This window comes from Somniosus microcephalus, chromosome 4 (assembly GCF_052327205.1).
Source record: "Somniosus microcephalus isolate GS21.2 chromosome 4, FLI_Smic_1.0, whole genome shotgun sequence".
NCBI lineage: Eukaryota > Metazoa > Chordata > Chondrichthyes > Squaliformes > Somniosidae > Somniosus > Somniosus microcephalus.
The window spans coordinates 256,382,894-256,404,142 of NC_140990.1; the positions used below are offsets into that span (position 1 = coordinate 256,382,894).

Sequence of the window (21,249 nt, forward strand, 5' to 3'; positions counted from 1 at the left end):
TAAAGGTGCTATATAAATACAAGTTGTTGTTGTTGTGGTTGTTTTAAAATAATAATCATATAAATAAATGAAGCAAATCATGTGAGCTGGGCCTCTGCGAACTATTGTCTGGACCTTCATCATCAGTGAAACCAAAATCAGGATTATTGTTCCATTACCTTACACAAAGGTAGAAATCTGAAATCATTAAACATTTTTTTTTAGTTATAATAAAATATTTAACTCACCCAAGTGACAAAGCAGTGGCCTACATCTTCCGGCAGCTGTTCATATTTCTCCAGTTCTTTCAGAAAGATACTGAAAAAAATACACAGTTTGAATTATACAGTAATCACATTGCACTGTCCCTCAATTTCTGTGCCCTTGTATGTTTATACCTTTTGTGTACTTATTTCTGTGTCTGGTCAGAGTGTCATTCAAGTAAGAAATCTATAAACTTTGACAAACTAACTTTTTTCAAGAAAATAGTTAACTGAAACTGCAAGGGGGTTTCCAAGGCTATGACACAATATTTAGGCATAAATCATATTATAAATTGCAAGTATATGGTTCAAGGAGGAATGGGAGGAAAAATTTGATTGATTTGCGCCTCCTGTTAGCGCCCTGAGGGTGCTAACGGGGCGCAAACCAACTAGCGCCTGGGCGCAGCACCGTTAGCGCCTCCCGCAAAATTCAGCAGGAGGTTAGCGGCGGTGGTAACCGCTAGCGCCCCGCTGCCGGCGATGACGTCATCGTCGTGCGCAGCGCCCCGCTCGCACCCCAGCTGCGATCTGCGGTAGCGCCCCCTGACGCTAAGTCCGACAGGGTCAGGGGGGCCTACCTGCGGCCGGGGCGGCGCAAATTAAAGGGAAGGTACTGGGTGGCCATTTTTGTTGCTGGATGCCTGCCAGCACCTGCCCACCTTGCCGTCCCCGGTCTTCTGTGCAGCCCCCCCCGCGGAGTGCCGGCTGCGCTCCATGAGCCCGACACTTCTCTTGAGTGCCAGGCTCTTTTGCCGGCACTCTGATCCCTGGTGGCCCAGCTGGGCCCCGGATCGCGCTGCGCTAGGCCCCTCCCCTTTAATAAGGGAAGACCTGCAGTACCGCAGTGTGACGTGCCGCAGCGTAACATGCTGCAGAGTGTAGTGCCCTGCCTCCCTCTTGGGGTGCTACCGGTGAATTTCGGGCGCGGGGGCGCTATCTTTTTTGGGGCGCGACCCAATTTTCCCCCCATAATCTTTACTTAGGTAAAGACTGAATGTTATTTTTTTTTAAATGTTCTTTGTTTGAAAGTCGAAACACAACTGGTCTAGAAATTGGATCACACTGTGCCCACTTTACATGCGTAAAACTGGCATCTAAGGGTCCAACCTGGCATGCGTGCTCTCATCCCATGCCAGAACTGCACTGCATACCATACTGGTTAGGACTCCTCAATAGACATCCAGGGTGTGCGCTGAAACTGGCGTTAGGCCCACTGCATACGCAAATCAGGGGCCTAATTACTGTGTCAGGCCTCTTTGCGAAATTGGACCCCAGTATGCATTGTGCATGCTACAGTCAGTTTCTTCAGGCGTTCAGCAGCCAAACCTACGAGCCTTAAAGAGACCACTGAAGGCTACCACCCGGGAGCTATGTTTTAAGTTTTTTACTTGCCTTATTGTGGAGCCAGGAGGAGCAGGGGTGCTTCTTCTGGCTTCACATTACAACCGCTCATCCCCCTCCAGATTGCCTCCCCGCCACTACCACCACCTCCCCCCCTCGGACTTTCCTGAGGCCTTTGGGTGATCCTGTTGCACCTCCCCCTCTGCGACCGTCAAGCTGCCTCTGGTGCCGCAAATGGCGCCCGTTGCTCGCCACTACTATACTAATGAAGCCAGCAGACCTATTTGCCATAGGCCTGCCACTGGCCTCATTAAGTGCAGCAAGGTGCTCTCCAGCCACTTGCAGGCGCTGAGGGGGAGCTGACCCATGAGAGGGAGGTTGTTGGCACACCTCAAGGAAGTGGGGGCTCCTCTCCACATGCTCACACTTCCATGCCACTTCAGAGCCCTCGGTCAGAGGCCCGCCGGAGTCCACACCCCAGTGAGATAGGAGTCTCAAGCCCTGCACAGCCGCAGGAGCAGCAGACTGCTGGCGAGCCCTCACAGGCTCGCCACCCCAGAGGACGCCCGCCAAAGGTGTCGAGACAGGCGCAGCAGGAAAGTGAGCAAGGGGCCTCCACATCTGCTGAAGCCACAGGGGTAGCACTACGTAGGAGCACGTGTGAGAGAAAAATAAAGCACCACTAATCACAAGGGTAGTCACTTGGGTGAAAAGTCTTGTAAATAGTTTTAATGCCATCATTTTCCTGTACATAAAAAATCTGGTGGCAGCTGCTGCAGTTATGGTGTCTGTCATTTGGCGAATGGGGATATCACATAGAGGCCTTAGGATAACTTGCAGATGTCAGCAAGCTGGTCAAATAGGTAGGAATGTGTAGGCATGGGCCACTGTCCATGGTCTGTTAAGAAGCAGTGAGGCTGCAGTGTTTGATGTACCAGGCTACGCAAATCTGCCCAGGATGAGTGCATTCCTTGCATTCCACCCAGCAATGTTCTCGCGCACTGGTGCCGCTGGTTGGCGGGCCTCTGCAGGATGCCCGTTTCCGTCCTCCTCCTCCTCCTCCTCCTCCTCAGCATCATCCTCATCCGAGGCGGCTCTGTGAGGAGCCTCTTGGTCCTGCGGAATCGGCAAGCCATAACGCTGTGCCATGTTGTGAAGCACACAGCATACCACGATGATTTTGGAGACCCTGGCTGATGAGTACTGTAGGGCTCCACCTGATCTATCGAGGCATGTGAAGCGCATCTTCAGCAATCCGATGGTTTGCTCAATAATGCATCTGGTGGTAATGTGGTTGGAGTTGTAGCGCTCCTCAGCTTCGCTGGCTAGTCTCCTCAACGGCGTCATTAGCCAAGAGCGCAGGGGATATCCCTTGTCTCCAAGTAGCCATCCTTGAAGTTCGCTTGGCAGACTGAATAGCGGAGGCACAGTAGACTGGCGCAGTATGAAGGAGTCATGGCAACTGCCAGGGTACCTGGCACAAACATGCAAAATCACCTTCTTGTGGTCACACACCAGCTGAACGTTAAGGCAGTGGAAGCCCTTGCGGTTGACAAAAACTCCTGGATTACGGTGGGGTGCCCTAAGGGCCACATGTGTGCAGTCAATGACGCCCTGCACCCTTGGAAAGTCTGCCAGCTGAGCTAATCCAAGCGCTCGCGCTGTCACACTTGCGCGATCCCTGGTGAAATGGATGTGATTGTGCGCGAGGGCAAAGAGGGCATCGGTTACCTGCGTGATGCAAGTGTGTGCGGCCGCCTGGGCGATGCCGCTGATGTCTGCTGCTGATCCCTGGAAGGAGCCTGAGTCATAAAAGCTGAGAGCGGTGGTGACTTTGATGGCCACTGGTAAGGAGTGTGGACCTGGTGCTCTGGGCTCCAGGTCTTGCTGCAGCATTGGGCAGATGTCAGTCACAACCTCTCGCGAAAGTCGGAGCCGCCTCTGGCACTGCTGCTCAGTCATGTTGAGGTAGCTGACCCTGTGTCTGTAGACCCTGTTTGGGGGGTATCTCCTGCGCCGACGGCCTTCCATGCGCTGGCCCTTTCTGGCCTGTGCTGCCCCAGGTCGCTGAGCCGCAGCCTGCCGCTCCTGCTGGTGCTGCTGTTGCTGGAGTTGCTCCTGCCTCCTCTGCTGTTGCAGATCCTCTAATGCCAGGAAGGGAAGGAACAAAAGGCCTCCCATGCTTCTGGCAGATGCCTCTGTTGAGGAGGCACTGAGTTAGGGTGGTGAGAGGGGCTTCCCAGGAGCTCACACTGGAGAAGTGTGTGAGGCTCCAACCTTCCACAGCTGTGCCTAAGCCTTCAACAAGTTGCCCCAAGCCTTTAGCAACAAGGTCCTGCAGCCTGCAAATGCTGCCTGTTTAAATCTCTTCAGTCCTGATTGACCTGCAGCTGAAAGCAAGCAAGCCAACTCTGTTCACGCCAGGTTTCATCAGCGGTGTTCCCACCAGGCGTGTTTTACGTGGGGAAAGGCACAAAATTGCAAGGGCCCTTGAAAATAGGATTAAACATGCTAATAATTGATCATTAGGCTCCCGCCGACCAGTCCCGCCTGCGGCGGGCGGGACTGATTCGGGTCGCGCTGAAACACGGGGGCGAAAGTCGGGCGGGGTGGGGAATCGGGCGGGGGGGGGGCGTCGCAATCCCCCTATTTCTGCGATTATCGGCCCCCGCCCACCTGAAAACCCGCCCGACGGCTGGGAGAAAATCAGGGCCATTGTATCATGTGTGCACTTATACAGCACAGGATCAAGTAACAACAAAGAGTTTAGTGGGTTAATTGTTGCAGTGGTTTAATCGTTTACTCGTGCGTGAGCCTAGGCAGTGAGCGTTGGCAGACAACTTAACCACAGGGGGAACACAGCCAAGTCTGGTGCTGATCTCACACAGATCTACAGACACACTTCCAGCAGGGTTGATAAGAACACAAATCCAGGTCAAGTTCCCTTCCCTAACCCAGGGGTGCTGAGGCTAATTGTTCCATCACCCCAGCTAAGATCAGCTAACCTCACATAGTTTGGGGATAACCCATGTACATTCCTGGTCCGTATGGCTCAGCTTCTCACCAGGTAAATTTGCTAAGTGTTGGGGCAAGTCAGTGACTTTGGAATGTTTAAGATTGCCAGCACTGGAATGAAGGTTGAGTTCAGCTCACACAGAAGCAGTGGTTTGTTCTTTTTTAAAGTATGTTAAGAATTCTAAGGAATCTTAATATAGACATGAACACTAGTGTTAAAGGCCTAAACTATAGTACAAATCAGCTCAAATTTTGACATTGGTCAGAGGAGTCACAAAAATAATTGTCACTGGAAGCTGCTTCCCAGCAAATTCCCTCATTTCAGTGGACAAATTAGGCAGATGTTGGTCTACTCCTGCATTCTCCATCCTAATGGGCAGTGGATCTGTGTGTTCACTGATCAGCGGGTTAGCTGGTCTCATGGAAGCTATCATATCCCGAAAGCCCTGATGGCCTGCATTCCGGCAATGTCTGAGGGACGGTACTAAAGGTACCCTACTGCCACCAAGCAAGCACTCTGGCCTAGAAAGTCAGTAGCGCCTCGTTTGGGGCGCCAGCCTCGCCAGGGCGCTCAAAGGAGCGCCCCGGAAGCATTCGCGACCACCCACCGGAAGTTCAGTTGGAGTGCCCCAAAGGGAAGCGCGGCGCTACTGGAGGCGCCCCGCATCCCTCTTGGGGCACTGCAACTGAATATCGTCGCACTACGTGCCGCAGCGCCACACGCTGCGGCACGTCGCGCTGCGGTACTGCAGGCCTTCCTCCCCTACTAAAAGGGGAGGGGCCTTGTTCACCACGATCTGGGGCCCAGCTGGTCCCCCGAGGATCGCGAGTGCCGGCAAAAGAGCCCGGCACCGAGAAGTGCCGGGCTCTTGGAATGCAGCTGGCACGCCACGGGGGGGGGGGGGGTTCAGGAGGCCGGGGACGGCAGCGCGGAGAGGTGCTGGCAGGCGGCCAGCAACAAAAATGACCGCCCCGCACCTCTCCTTTAATTTGCGCCTCCACCGCCGCAGGTAGGCCCCCCTGAACTGGTTGCACATAGCATCCGGTGTTAAATCAGGGGGCGCGTCTAAATATCACGGCCGGGGCGTCAGCGGGGCGCTGCGCACACCGATGACGTCATCGGCAGCGACGCAGCGCTAACGGCTAGCGCCGCCATTAGCGTCCTGCTAAATTTAGCGGGAGGCGTGGCCAGTGGCTTGCGACCCACTTAGCGCCCTCTTAAGGCGCTAACGGGTGGCGCAGCCAACTGAATTTCTAGGCCTCTGTGTTTAGGATTGAAAAAGCAAGTGACATAGGAGGTTACATCAAGGGGCTTACGGCACAGAAACATAGGGCAAGATCTTTGTTCCAGGGGCTTGTGTGTGGGCTTGTCCTCATCATCTTCTTCCTTATCATCTCCGTTGTCATTATCATAGTCAAGGAGGAAGAGTGTTCTTCCCTGTTGCTCCTCATCATTAACATCTTCCTCTGCCCCCTATTGCTATGATAGTTCTGCAGGAAAGGAGGCATAAGCTAAGAATGGGTGAGTATAACCCCCTTGGGATTAAAAAGACAGAAAAGGATGCGGAAACTTCTGGCTGTGTTACTTCACAGAGATGCCATGGCAATTGTCTAGGTCTGCATCCACTAAGTCACAGCCTGCACTATCCTGCCAATCTTTCCATCTCTCACTGCTTGAGTAGAGTGCCTTTCCAACAGCACTATGGCCTGCTATCTTATATCAGGGATGATCCCTCCGGTCCCCTGACTTTCAAGGGCATTGTGTGCATGTAACACTTATGAGGTGTCATCCCATGGGCATCGAGCAGTTTATCTTCCCTTTGCTTTTTTAATTAATTCTCAGGATATGGGCATCACTGGCAAGACCCGCATTTATTACCCATCGTTAGCAACTGAGTGACGGCTTCATGGGCCAGTTACAAGCCAACCATGTTGGCATGGGATTGGAGTCACAGATAGGCCAGGCTGGGTAAGGGCGTCACGCTTCCTTTCCTAAAGGACATTAATGAACCAGTTGGGTTTTTAATGACAACTCGACAACTTCATGGTCACTTTTTTACAGATACCAGATTTTTATTGCTAGATTTTAAAAAACTGAATTCAAATTCTCAAACTGCCATGGTGGGATTTGAGCTCGCATTCTCTGGACTATTAGTTCAGGCCTCTCGATTATTAGTCCAATAACATAACCACCATGCTAATGTTCCCATCTTTGCAGCATTTTATCCAAAAGTGTCTGCCGCTTGGCCTCATTAAAATGTTGTGTTTTTCTTTTCTGCCTCCTTCCAATGCCCTGCTCACTTCTTTAGGTGTCTGTCTGTTCCTTCACTTGAAGACATTCTTTAAAAGTGCTGCAAAATCTCACGAGCCGTCAGTGACCTGACAGTCAATTCTGTGTAGCCATTCAAGACTTACTTGTTATGAAACTCATAAATCTCTTGAATATTTCCAAATATGATATGTTCCTTGTTAATAATACCAGGTGGGATCTCTTCCACTCCACTGGTCATTTCCCAAAAATAAGTCTGAAATGTAATAAATGGGAACAAAATTCCATGAATGAATGGCGTGAGCTTCTTTCAGATCACAATTCTCAGTTTAAGCATATCCAATTCTTTGTATATGGGTGTCACTTTGTTGCAGTGTCATTTGACTGAATGTTACTATTATTTTTAACTCATGTTCAGCTCATGTTCCATTGGAATACATCAGTTTCTTGCACAAGTGTTTACTGTATTTTAAAATCTTTGTAAAAAGAGCTGATTGCACTCATATGTCAAGTAGCCTTTTACTTGGGTTGAATATTTTTACATCATGTAATCCAGAACGTTATGAAGGCACATTGGTGCAGTCAAATGTCGCACTATCCTAAGTTTGGCTACAGTTTCTCCTTATGAATCCTAAACAGCTGGTCCCATATTCAGCGGAACCATCCGAGAAAGGTTTCCCAGAGGTAGGAAAGAAAGAGTGGAGAGGCGGTCATCCTGCATCACCATGTTCAAGAGCAGCATGGACAGAAACCTGAGTCCAGTTTGCCTGCTTCCCATTTCATTCAAGTAATGGTTTGTGACATGGGAGCAGGGGAAGCTAATACTGTAAGATGGGACAACTATCAATTATGAAAGGGCGGGGTAAAAAATTGTTTCTTTGAGTTATTTGTCATCACTTTTGAATATTGAACAGTATGAAGTAGAGAAAGGATGTTGTGCTGGTTTCACACAGTCTTCTTCCTTCTCAACTTATAAATTTGTTCCCATTTTCGGATGTCACTTTCCAAAGAAATACTAAGAAGCATTAATTATTTAGGAAAAATACATGAACCGAACAACAAATATTAACAACACTAAAGAAGCCCAAGAGATGGTTAAATTCAGCTAGCTTTCAACCAATATCATAGAGGATTGCCTTAATGCTGAAATGCTGGATGCTTTTGTATGGTTGGTTCTGAAATCTACCTCTGATCTTCATTCTACCATCTGATGAAAATGATCAATAGCATCTCCTAGTGTCAGAATACTTTAATGAAGGGTTTTCTTAAGTTTGTAAAGCTTATTTTGGCATAGATTGATTCTGCAAGCAAGTTGTACAGGCTGAGTGAAAAACTCCATTTGTAGCCTGAACATTTGTATAGATCTGTCACCTGACTATTTCTAGACAGTCCATCCTGCAGCAATACATCTGTCCTGTATACAAGACATATCTGTAGGCCATTGCCGGATTATCAACACTTATAATGGGATGATCTTTCAAGGACTTTGATTCAATTTATTTTCTTTGTATATTAATAATTACAGTAGTGCATCCTGTGACAATATAATTCATAAGTATAATGGGTTATTAAGGGTACAAGAAACAAATGGATACATGATTGGTTCCAGAGGGCCAGTACCTAGTTACCAATGTTTTGGATCCACCTATAATCATTGATAACCTAATTGACTTGATTGAAACATATAAGATCCTGAGGGGTCTGGACAGGGTGGATGTGGAGAGGATGTTTCCTCTTGTGGGAGAATCTAGAACTAGGAGTCACTGTTATAAAATAAGGGGTCGCCCATTTAAGACAGATGAGGAGAATTTTTTTCTCACAGAGGGTCGTGAGTCTTTGGTACTCTCTTTTTCAGAGGGCGGTGGAAGCTGAGTCTTTGAATATTTTTAAGGCAGAGGTAGATAGATTCTTCAAGGGGGTGAAAAGTTATCGGGGGTAGGCGGGAATGTGGAGTAATCGGATCAGCCATGATCTTATTGAATGGCGGAGCAGGCTCGAGGGGCCGAGTGGCCTACTCCTGCTCCTAATTCGTATGTTTGTATGTTACTATCAGGCTCCAAATCAAATTCTAGTTTGATGAGAGAACTCTGGGAGCACTTTCTCAAAACATTTAAAACAATTCCTTGTAAGCATGTGAGTTGCTTAGGTGGTCCATGGATCCAATGACCCCTCCCACAAGCACTTTTTAAACTCAGTTTGACATCGCTATGGAGTTCTACATCAGACGGAGCTAAACCCACGCAGTGTCTGTCTCACATCATGCCCTCCCACAGTCTACTTTGGACCTCATTGGAGTTATATTGTCAATTTTGCATTACTATGAAGTGGAAATTGCATTCTAAATGATATACATTCAACTCAGAGCACATTAAAGTGTCACTTAGTGAGAAACTTCATGCCAACTTGAGCAAAAGCTACCACTACAGGACCAACCGCATATTAGACAGTCTGTAGGAGAAAAGCAAGTGAATTGCATACCTCAAGACACTCATGTAAATCTCTAACATATGCTTTTTCAGTCTGGAGGAGTTCAGCCATTATAAACCTGGAAAAGAAATGGGGAGAATATTTTGTATGATTAAAATTTTACACCTCCAGATAATAAAACAAATCTCGAAATAACTTTTTTTTATCTAAAAGATTTCAAACATTGTGAATCTGGAAAGGAAATGTGAAAATGATTATTACATACCAACTGTAAACCGAGGTATTGATCTTTGCTTCTTTGATACATATTGAACAACACCACTGGGAAATCAAGCATGAGCTCATATAACGCGCCTCTCAAGCACAAGCCACAGTTATGCACCATTCTACCAAATCAACTACAATACCCTTCCTGATCTTCTCAAACTTTGGTTCACTTAAGCTGGTCTACTCAGTAATGGGCAGCAGCTACCTCTCTCTTTAAATGCTCCTGCTTCAATCAAGGGTCTCGGCACAATTTCCCTGTGTGAACAGCAGCAAATTTACAGCTGGTTTGTTGTGAATAAATCTATTTCTGCCCAAAATATCAACCTATTGGAAGTAGAGCTCTACACCCTGTTACTGTGTTCCATGCAAAGGTAAGATTTTTGTTTTTTAAAAACTTCATTTTTCACAATAATAGAGGGCTATACATGGCTGAACTGCTATCCCAGGAGCTAGCACTGGAGGCGTACAAGAATAGAGGGGTAGAGTTTCTGCTCAGTTGCGCTGGTTTCTTTTTGCGTAATTTGTCTGAAATTGGCGTAACCGGCGCAAAAGATTGCGGCATTTAAAGTGAAAATTATGTTCAGCGCAAATCGAGTTTCCGCGATTAAAAAGCATTGTGTTAGAAGCAGGCTCTGCCCACTAAACTGGCCACGCCCCCGGATGAAGTAATCACTATTGGGAGTTTTTACTAATTGCGTCGTTTGGGGCCTTTGAGGAGGCTCTAAAAATTAAGCTGGTTCTTTTGGGTGCAAGGACACTAATAGGAGTGTTTTAAAAGCTTATGAATATAATTTATTTTCAATTTACGAAGAAACTGACTACTGTACACCAAATGTAACTAGCAAATGGTTCTGTATATTTTTTAAGTCATTTTCAGTCATTTAAAATCAGGTTACTCACAGGTAGTGGATTGAGTTCAATTTACGTCTGAGCTTATTTCCACCAACAAGAGCAATAAAAAAAAACAGAGCGTGTTGTGGAAAGTTGATAGTGCCCTGATTGTCCCTGAGTGCCTAGCATATCCTTACAAAGAACTACTGCCAGTGCTCAGAGATAGTGGAAAACTGGTGGTACAAAACAGCATTTCAACAAGGAGTCCCTCCAGACCTGGGAGCACTATTTCATTACTGGGCAGAGTTGGGCTTTACAGAGAATGAGAGATGTTAAGCAGAAAAAGTGATTGGTACGAAAAGGAAAACTGAGCCATTTGGAAGCATCTTTAGCAACGTAGGAGATACCAAGGCCAAAAATGTCAATAGATGACAAGTCTAAGGATGCAGTTATCAAAGAGGAAGAAAATACTCATTAGACCTATGAGAGGGACATGAAGAAACTGTGGCCTAAAAATTCGATTGCAGCGTGCACGCACCCACTGGAGGTGCACCGCATGCCATAGAATCATAGAAATTTACAGCACAGAAGGCAGCCATTCAGCCATTGTGTCTGTGCCAGCTGAAAAAAAGCTATCCAGCCTAATCCCACTTTCCAGCTCTTGGTCTCTAGCCTTGCAGGTTACGGCACTTCAAGTGCATATCCAAGTACTTTTTAAATATGATGAGGGTTTCTGCCTCTATCACCCTTTCAGGCAGTGAGTTCCAGACCCCCACCACCCTCTGGGTGAAAAAAGTTCTCCTCAACCCCTCTCTAATCCTTCTACCAATTACTTTAAATCTATGCCCCCTGGTTACTGACCTCTCTGCTAGGGGAAATAGGTCCTTCCTATCCACTATCTGGGCCCCTCATAATTTTATACATCTCAATCAAGTCTCCGCTCAGCCTCCTCTGTTAAAAAGAAAACAACCCCAGCTTATCCAATCTTTCCTCGTAGCTAAAATTCTCTAGTCCTGGCAACATCCTCGTAAATCTCCTCTGTACCTTCTCCAGTGCAATCACATGTTTCCTGTAATGTGGTGACCAGAACTGTACGCAGTACTCTAGCTGTGGCCTAACCAGTGTTTTATATAGTTCAAACATAACCCCCCTGCTCTTATATTCTATACCTCAGCTAATAAAGGAAAGCATTCCGTATGCCTTCTTAACCACCTTATCTACCTGTCCTGCTCAGGAACCTGTGGACCTGCACTCCAAGGTCCCTCTGTTCCTCTACACTTCTCAGTATTCTACCATTTATTGTGTATTCTCCTGCCTTGTTAGCCCTCCCCAAATGCATTACCTCACATTTCTCCAGATTGAATTCCATTTGCCACTTTTCTGCCCACCTGACCAGTCCATCGATAGCTTCCTGCAGTCTACAGCTTTCTTCCTCACTATCAACCACACGGCCAATTTTTGTATCATCTGCAAACTTCTTAATCATGCCCCTACATTGAAGTCTAAATCACTGATGTACAGTATACCACAAAAAGCAGGGGACCTAGTACTGAGCCCTGCGGAACCCCACTGGAAACAGCTTTCCAGTCACAAAAACATCAGTTGACCATTACCCGTTGCTTCCTGCCACAGAGTCAATTCTGGATCCAACTTGCCACTTTCCCTTGGATCCTAATGGCTTTTACTTTTCTGACCAGTCTGCCATGTGGGACCTTGTCAAAAGCCTTGCTAAAATCCATGCAGACTACATCAAATGCACTACCTTCATCGACCCTGCTTGTTACCTCCTCAAAAAATTAAATCAAGTTAGTCGGACATGACCTTCCCTTAACAAATCTATGATGATTCTTGACTCCATGCCTTTCTAAATGACATAGAAACATAGAAGATAGGAGCAGGAGTAGGCCATTCGGCCCTTCGAGCCTGCTCCGCCATTCAATGTGATCATGGCTGATCATCCAAATTCAGTACCCTGTCCCTGCTTTCTCCCCATATCCCTTGATCCCTTTAGCCTCAAGAAATATATCCAACTCTTTCTTGAATATATTTAATGAACTAGCCTCCACCGCCCTCTGTGGCAGAGAATTCCACAGGTTCACCACTCTCTGGGTGAAGAAAATCCTCCTCATTTCAGTCCTAAATGGCTTACCCCTTATCCTTAGACTATGACCCCTGGTTCTGGACTCCCCAGCCATCAGAAACATCCTTCCTGCATCTAGTCTGTCCAGACCTGACAGAATTTTATAGGTTTCGATGAGATCCCCTCTCAATCTTCTAGACTCCAGTGAGTATAAGCCCAATCGACACAATCCCTCCTCATACGTCATTCCTGCCATCCCAGGTATCAGCCTGGTGAATCTTCGCTGCACTCCCTCCATGCAAGAACGTCCTTCCTCAGGTAAGGTGACCAAAACTGCGCACACTCAAGGTGCGGTCTCACCAAGGCCCTGTACAACTGTAGCAAGACATCCTTGTTCCTGTACTCGAACCCTCTTATTAATACTGTCCCTCAGAATTTTTTCCAAAAATTTGCCCACCACCGACGTTAGGCTGACTGGCCTGTAATTACTCGGTCTATCCCTTTCTCCTCCCTTGCTTCTCTTAACAGCCTGAGATACATTTCATCCAGGCCTGGCGATTTATCTACTTTCAAAGATGCTAAACCCCTTAATACTTCCTCTCTCACTATGTTTATCTCATCTAATATTTCACAATCTTCCTCCTTAACTACAATGTCTGCATCATCCCTCTCTTTTGTAAAGACACATGCAAGGTATTCATTAAGAACCATACCCATGTCTTCCACCTCCACACACAAGTTTCCTTTTTGGTCTGTAATAGGCCGTACTCTTTCTTTAGTTATCCTTTTGCTCTTTATGTATTTATAAAACATCTTTGGGTTTTCCTTGATTTTACTTACCAATAATTTCCTTTTTAATTTCACCCCTGCACTTTCTATACTCCTCTAGGTTTTCTGCAGTATTTAGCTCTCGGTATCTGACATAAGCTTCCCTTTTTTGCCTTATCCTACCCTGTATGTCCCTTGACGTCCAGCGGTCTCTAGATTGGGGAGTCCCATCCTTTTTCTTTGTGGGAACATATTTGCTCTGAACCTTCACTATCTCCTCCTTAATCGTTGAATAAAGACTTTAACTAATTAAATAAAATAAAATAAGGCTAGACTAAGATATGGCAGGGCAGGTTGTGTGTCTGGATTACAGTATGTGGGAGTTTGTTGGCAGCGAGACTGTCCCGAGCAAATATGTCTGCAGGAGATGTCTCCATCTCGAATCTCTCCAGCGCAGTCATTGAGCTGGAGTGCAAATTGGAGACACTCCGACACATAAGGGAGGGGGAGGAATTTCTGGACAGTTTTATCCACAATACAGTCACACCCCAGAGGAAAGCGCAGGTTCAGGAAATGGAGGGTATGACTGTAAGGGAAATGGGTAGCAGGGATTTAGGAGAGATTGAGAAGGAGGTCCCGTAGACACTGGTCCTGTCCACCACGTACGTTGTACTCGCTACCTGTGAGGACAAGGAGAATGACTGCAAGGAGGACAGCCACAATGCAGACCAAGGCACCGTGGCTCAGACGGCTGTCCAAGGGGGAGAAGAGCAGAATAGAAATGTGACAGTGATAAGGACTCTATAATTAGGGGGATAGATAGCGTCCTCTGCAGCCAAGAATGAGAATCCCAAAGGGTTTGTTGCCTACATGTGTGTTGCCTATATGTGCCAGGGTAAGGGATATCTCACGGTAGCTGGAGAGGAACTTGGAAAGGGAGGGGGTAAATCCAGTTGTCATGGTCCATGTTGGAACAAATGACATAGGTAGGAACAGGGAGGAGGTCCTGCTGAAAGAGTATCAGGAGTTAAGATCTAAATTAAATAGCAGGACCTCAAGAGTAATAATCTCTGGATTATTGCCCAAGCCACGTGCAAATTGGCATGGAAGCAGACAGATCAGGAAAATTAACACGTGGCTAAAGGGCTGGTGTGGGAAAGAGAGGTTCCTTTTAGAGTCATAGAGTTATACAGCACAGAAAGAGGCCCTTCGGCCCATCGTGTCTGCGCCGTCCATCAAGCCCTGTCCAATCTAATCCCATTTTCCAGCATTTGGTCCATAGCCTTGTATGCAATGGCATTTCAAGTGCTCATCCAAATGCTTCTTGAATGTTGTGGGGGTTCCTGCCTCTACCACCCTTTCAGGCAGTGAGTTCCAGACTCCAACCACCCTCTGGGTGAAAAAGTTCCTCCTCAAATCCCCTCTAAACCTCCTGCCCCTTACCTTGAATCTATGCCCCCTTGTTATTGACCCCCCTACTAAGGGGAAAAGTTCCTCTTTATCTACCCTATCTATGCCCCTCATCATTTTGTACACCTCAATCAGGTCCCCCCTCAGCCTTCTTTGCTCCAAGGAAAACAACCCCAGCCTGTTTAGTCTTTCTTCATAGCTGAGGCGCTCCAGCCCAGGTAACATCCTGGTGAATCTTCTCTGCACCCTCTCCAAAGCAATCACATCCTTCCTATAGTGAGGCGACCAGAACTGCACACAGTACTCCAGCTGTGGCCTTACCAGCATTTTGTACAGCTCCATCATAACCTCCCTGCTCTTATATTCTATGCCTCGGCTAATGAAGGCAAGTATCCCATATGCCTTTTTAACCACCTTATCTACCTGATCCGCTGCCTTCAGGGATCTATGTACATGTACACCAAGGTCCCTCTGACCCTCTGTGCTTCCTAAGGCCCTACCACTCATTGTGTATTCCCTTGCCTTATTTGTCCGTCCAAAATGCATCACCTCGCACTTTTCAGGGTTAAATTCCATTTGCCACTTTTCCGCCCATCTGACCAACCCGTTTATATCGTCCTGTAGCCTGAGGCTTTCCTCCTCGCAATTTACCACCCCACCAATTTTCGTGTCATCTGCGAACTTACTGATCATACCTTTTACATTCTCATCCAAATCATTTATGTAGATCACAAACAGCAAGGGACCCAGCACCAATCCCTGAGGTACCCCACTGGACACAGGCTTCCAGTCACAAAAGCAACCTTCGACCATCACCCTCTGCCTCCTGCCACTCAGCCAGTTTAGGATCCAACGTGCCAAGGCACCCTGGATCCCATGGGCTCTTACCTTCTTGACCAGTCTCCTATGCGGGACTTTGTCAAAAGCCTTACTGAAGTCCATGTATACCACATCCACAGCATTTCCCTCATCCACACACCTAGTCACCCCGTCGAAAAATTCAATCAGATTGGTCAGACATGATTTACCCTTGACAAAGCCATGCTGACTATCCCCGATTAATCCTTGCCTCTCCAAGTGGAGACTAATTTTGTCCCTCAGAATTTTTTCCAATAATTTCCCTACCACAGATGTTAGGCTCACTGGCCTGTAATTCCCTGGTTTATCCCTGCTACCCTTCTTGAATAATGGTACTACGTTAACTGTTCTCCAGTCCTCTGGTACATCCCCTGTGGCCAGAGGGTTCTGAAAATTTGTGTCAGAGCCCCTGCAATCTCCTCCTTTGCCTCACACAGCAGCCTGGGATACATCTCATCCAGGCCTGGGGATTTATCCACTTTTTGGCCTGCTAAAACCGCTAGTACCTCCTCCCTCTCGATGCTAATATGTTCAAGTATATCACAGTCCCCTTGCCCGATTTCTATGTCTACATCGTCTTCCTCCATAGTGAACACAGATGCAAAAAATTAATTTAAAACCCCGCCTACATCATCTGGCTCTACACACAGATTGCCACTTTGGTCCCTAATGGGCCCTACCCTTTCCCTGGTTATCCTCTTGCCCTTAATATACTTATAAAACATCTTAGGATTTTCCTTTATTTTGCTCGCCAGTGTTATTTCATGGCCCCTCCTCGCTCTCCTAATTTCTTTTTTAAGTATGCCCCTGCACTTTTTATACTCCTCTAGGGCTTCCTCCGTCTTTAGTCTTTTGTAACTGCCAAAAGCCCCCCTTTTTTTCCTAATGCATTTTTGTATATCCCTTGTCATCCAAGGTTCCCTTTGCTTGTTGGTACCACCCTTGACCTTTACAGGAACATGTTGGCATTGTACTCTCTCTATTTCCCTTCTGAAAGTCTCCCACTGCTTTGATGTGGATTTTCCTATAAGTAGCTGCTCCCAGTCCACTTTGGCCAGATCCTGCCTTATCATATTAAAATCGGCCTTCCCCCAATTTAGAACCCTTATTTCCGGGCCGTCTTTGTCTTTTTCCATGACCACCTTAAATCTCACCGAATTTTCATGGGACACTGGCACCAGTTCTGGGACAGGAAGGAGCTGTACAGATGGGACAGGCTCCACCTGAACCAGGATGGGACCCGTGTCCTAGCGGAAAGGGTAAATAGGGAGGTGGCAAAGGCTTTAAACTAGTAAGATGGGGGGAGGGATCTACAAGAAACATAACTAGCCTAAATATAAACAAAACAGGAAAAGAGAGCATAGGAAAGAATAAAGTAAGGGAGGACATTGATGGCAAGGGAATAAACAGAGTTATAGAACAGGAGTCTAAAAAGATAGCTAAACTTAAAGTGAGAGGAAATCCTATTAAAAATGAGTTAAACTGTCTGCACAGCAATGCACACTGTCCGTAATAAAACAGGGGATCTGGAGGCAATCATGCATTGTGAGGAACCAGACATAATAGGGATTACTGAGACATGGCTACAGAAAAATCAGGACTGGGAATTAAACATTGCATGGTATAATATATTTAGAAAAGATAGGGAGGGAAAAAGGAGAGGTGGAGTAGCTGTACTTATTAGGGATAACATAATGACAGTAGAAAAAAGTGAAGCAGATAGCAGCAAGACAAAAATAGAATCCATATAGATAGAGATAAAAGATAATAAAGGATCAATCACACTAATAGGCGTAGTCTACAGACCACCTAATAGTGGAAGAGAGGTGGAGGAAGAAATATGCAGACAAATTAGGGAAATGAATAAAAAACATAGAATAATAATCATGGGAGATTTCAATTACCCCGATATTAATTGGACAGAAGAGGTAGGTAAAGGGGATAAGGGAATGGAGTTCCTACAATGTGTACAGGACTCCTTTCTAACCTAATATGTAAAAAGCCCAACAAGGGAGGATTCGCTATTGGATCTAGTAATGGGGAATGAACCAGAGCAGGTAAGAGAAGTAAAAGGAGGGGAACATATAGGCAATAGTGACCATAATATAATATGCTTTAAGATGATAATTGAGAAGGACATAAGTATGATGAAAACCAGGTTTATAGTTTGGAGAAAAGCTGATTTTGAGGGGCTGAGAATAGAACTCGGGGGAAAAAATTGGGCAACAATATTGGCAAACAATGATGTAGAACAGCAATGGGAAACATTTAAAACAATGTTCAACAGAGTGCAGGAAAAATATATTCCGCTAAAAGGAAAGAACAAACTGAACAATAATGAGACTCCATGGATGAATAAAGCCATAAGGGAACAATTGAGGGTAAGGAAAGAGGCATACATTACGTACATAGACAGCAGGGGAGTGCATGATAAGGGAGAATACGAAAAGACGAGAAGTCACAAAAAAAATTAGGGAGGCAAAGAGGAACTATGAGATTAAATTATCAAGGAACATAAAATAAAATAGTAAAATATTTTACAGGCACATCAATAAAAAAAGGAAGGTTGGGATGGGAATAGGGCCATTAAGGGATAGACAGGATAATACCACAGGTAACAATAGGGAGATGGCAGAAATATTAAATAATTATTTTGCTTCAGTATTTACCAGGGAGATAGAACAGATGGACATGACATTGGATGATGAGATTAGTAATGAGAAAAGTGCATTTAAAATAAAAAAGGGGATATATTAAATAAACTAATCAAACTCAAAGAGGATAAAACCCCTGATCCGGATGGATTGCATCCATGCATGTTAAAAGAATCTAGGGAAGAGATAACAGAGGCAATACTATGCATATTTAATCATTCATTAGAAAAAGGTGTAATGCCAGAGGACTGGTGGATAGCTAATGTAATACCGATATTTAAGAAAGGGGATAGAACATGTTCAGGGAATTATAGACCAGTCAGCTTAACATATGTGGCAGGAAAAAAAATGGAATCTCTACTAAAGGAGAAAATAGAAGAACATCTAGAAGCCAAAAATATAATAATCAATAGTCAGCATGGGTTTCAAAATGGAAAGTCTTGCTTGACCAACTTTATTGAATTTTTTGAAGAGGTAACAGAGAGAGTAGACAATGGTAATGCAGTAGGTGTAATTTATCTGGATTTTCAAAAGGCCTTCGATAAGGTACCCCATAATAGACTGATGAACAAGGTCAGAGAATGCGGAGTCGGGGGACAAGTGGCAGAATGAATTGCTAGCTGGCTTCAGGACAGAAAGCAGAGAGTAGGAGTAAAGGGTATCTATTCACAGTGGCAGAAGGTGGGTAGTGGTGTTCCACAAGGATCAGTGCTGGGACCACTGTTGTTCACAATTTACATTAACGATTTAGACTTTGGAATCAAAAACACAATTTCTAAATTTGCAGATGCTACCAAATTGGGGGGAATAGTCAATACTGAGGAGGACTGCAACAAATTACAGGAGGACATTAATAAACTTGCAGAATGGGCATATAATTGGAAAATGAAGTTCAACACAGATAAATGTGAGGTATTACATTTTGGTAGGAAGAATAGGGAGGTCACTTATCACTTGGAGGGTGCGAGTCTAGGTGGGGTAGAGGAACAAAGGGATCTCGGAGTACAAATACACAAATCACTAAAAGTTGCAACACAGGTTAGCAAGGTCATAAAAAAAAGCAAACCAAGCACTAGAGTTTATTTCTAGAGGTATAGAATTGAAAAGTAGGGAAGTTATGCTAAACCGGTATCGAACCTTGGTTAGACCACACTGTGTACAGCTCTGGTCGCCATATTACAAAAAGGATATAGAGGCATTAGAGAGGGTACAGAGAAGATTTACAAGGATGATACCAGAAATGCGAGGGTATACATATCAGGAAAGGATGAACAAGCCAGGTCTCTTTTCTCTTGAAAAAAGAAGGCTGAGGGGTGACCTAATAGAGGTCTTTAAAATTATGAAAAAATTTGATAGAGTGGATACAGAGAGAATGTTTCCACTTGTAGGGAAGAGCATAACTAGAGGCCATCAATATAACATAGTCACCAAGAAATCAAATAGGGAATTCAGAAGAAACTTCTTTCACAGAATCACAGAATCACAGAAACCCCACAGTGCAGATAGAGGCCATTTCGGCCCATCGAGCCTGCACCGACACATATCCCACCCTATCCCCGTAACCTCACGTAATTAATCCCCCTAACACGAAGGGTCAATTTATCATAGCCAATCAACCTAAGTGGTGAGAATGTGGAACTCTCTACCACAGGGAGTGGTTGAAGTGATTAGTATAGATGCATTTAAGGGGAGGCTAGAGAAGCATATAAGGGAAAAGGAAATAGAGTGGTATGCTGATAGATTTAGATAAGAAAAGACGGGAGGAGGCTCGTGTGGAGCATAAACACCGGCATGGACTGGTTGGGCCGAATGGCCTGTTTTTGTGCCATATATCCTATGTAATCCTATGTAATGAATGCCTCCCACTGCTCTGACACTGATTTACCTTCAAGTAGCTGTTTCCAGTCCACTTTTGCTAAATCACATCTCAGTTTAATAAAATTGGCCTTTCCCCAATCGAGAAATTTTACACCTGACTTATCTTTGTCTTTTTCCATAACTACGCTAAATCTAACTGAATTATGATCACTACCACCAAAATGCTCTCCCACTGATACCCCTTCCACCTGCCCAGTTTCATTTGCTAAAACTAAGTCCAGAACTGCCACCTCTCTTGTTGGGCTTGCTACGTACTGGCTAAAAAAGTTCTCCTGAATGCATTTTAAGAATTCTGTGCCCTCTATACCTTTTACACTGATTCTATCCCAGTTAATGTTAGGATAGATGAAATTCCCTACTATTACTGCTCTATTGTTGTTGCACTTCTCAGAGGTTTGCTTGCATATTTGCCCTTCTATCTCCCTCTGACTATTTGGGGGTCTATAGTACACTCCCAGCAGTGTAATTGCCCCTTTTATGTTCTTCAGTTCAACCCATATGGCCTCATTTGATGATCCTTCTAACATATCATCCCTCCTTACAGCTGTAATTATTTCTTTAACCAATATTGCGACACCCCCTCATTTTTTATCCCCCTCTCTATCTCGTCTGAAAACCCTGTAACCTGGAATGTTGAGCTGTCCTTCAGCCATATTTCAGTAACAGCTATGATATCATACTTCCACATGTCTATCTGTGCCCTCAGCTCATCTGCCTTATTCACTATACTCCTTGCATTGAAGTATATACCATTAAGCACTGCCAAACCCCTGTGTTGCCTATTTTCTAGCCTTTGTTTCCTCTGCCTTCCAAACTCACTTACTAATTTACTGCCTTCCAGTTCCAGCTTTGCTTCTCTCCCTTCTGAATCTACACTCAGGTTCCCATCCCCCTGCCAAGCTAGTTTAAACCCTCCCCAACAGCACTTGCAAGCCTCGCCACGAGGATGTTGGTCCCGGTCCTGTTGAGGTCCCATCTCCCCCAGAACCGGTCCCCATGCCTCAGGAATCTAAAGCCCTCCCTCCTGCACCATCTCTCCAGCCACGCATTCATCTGCTGTATCCTCCTATTCTGTACTCACTAGCGCGTGGCACCAGGAGTAATCAGGAGATTACTACCTTTGAGGTCCTGCTTTTTAATCTCTTTCCTTGCTCCCTAAAATCTGCCTGCTGGAGCTCCTCTCTCTTTCTACCTATGTCATTGGTACCA

General features: G+C 45.6%; 1 protein-coding gene across 7 annotated transcripts in view; it reads right to left on the reverse strand.

Annotated features, from left to right (window-relative positions):
* kalrna (kalirin RhoGEF kinase a) overlaps positions 1-21,249 on the reverse strand; it is a 1,017,450-nt gene that overhangs the window by 374,945 nt on the left and 621,256 nt on the right. For all 7 annotated transcript variants that reach the window (XM_085986273.1, XM_085986275.1, XM_085986274.1 and 4 more), the window contains exons 24-26: positions 9,346-9,412; positions 7,014-7,123; positions 228-297 (exon numbers count right to left, since the gene is read on the reverse strand). In XM_085986273.1, the coding sequence (XP_085842399.1) occupies positions 228-297; positions 7,014-7,123; positions 9,346-9,412 (247 nt within the window). The remainder of the gene's footprint in view (positions 1-227; positions 298-7,013; positions 7,124-9,345; positions 9,413-21,249) is intronic.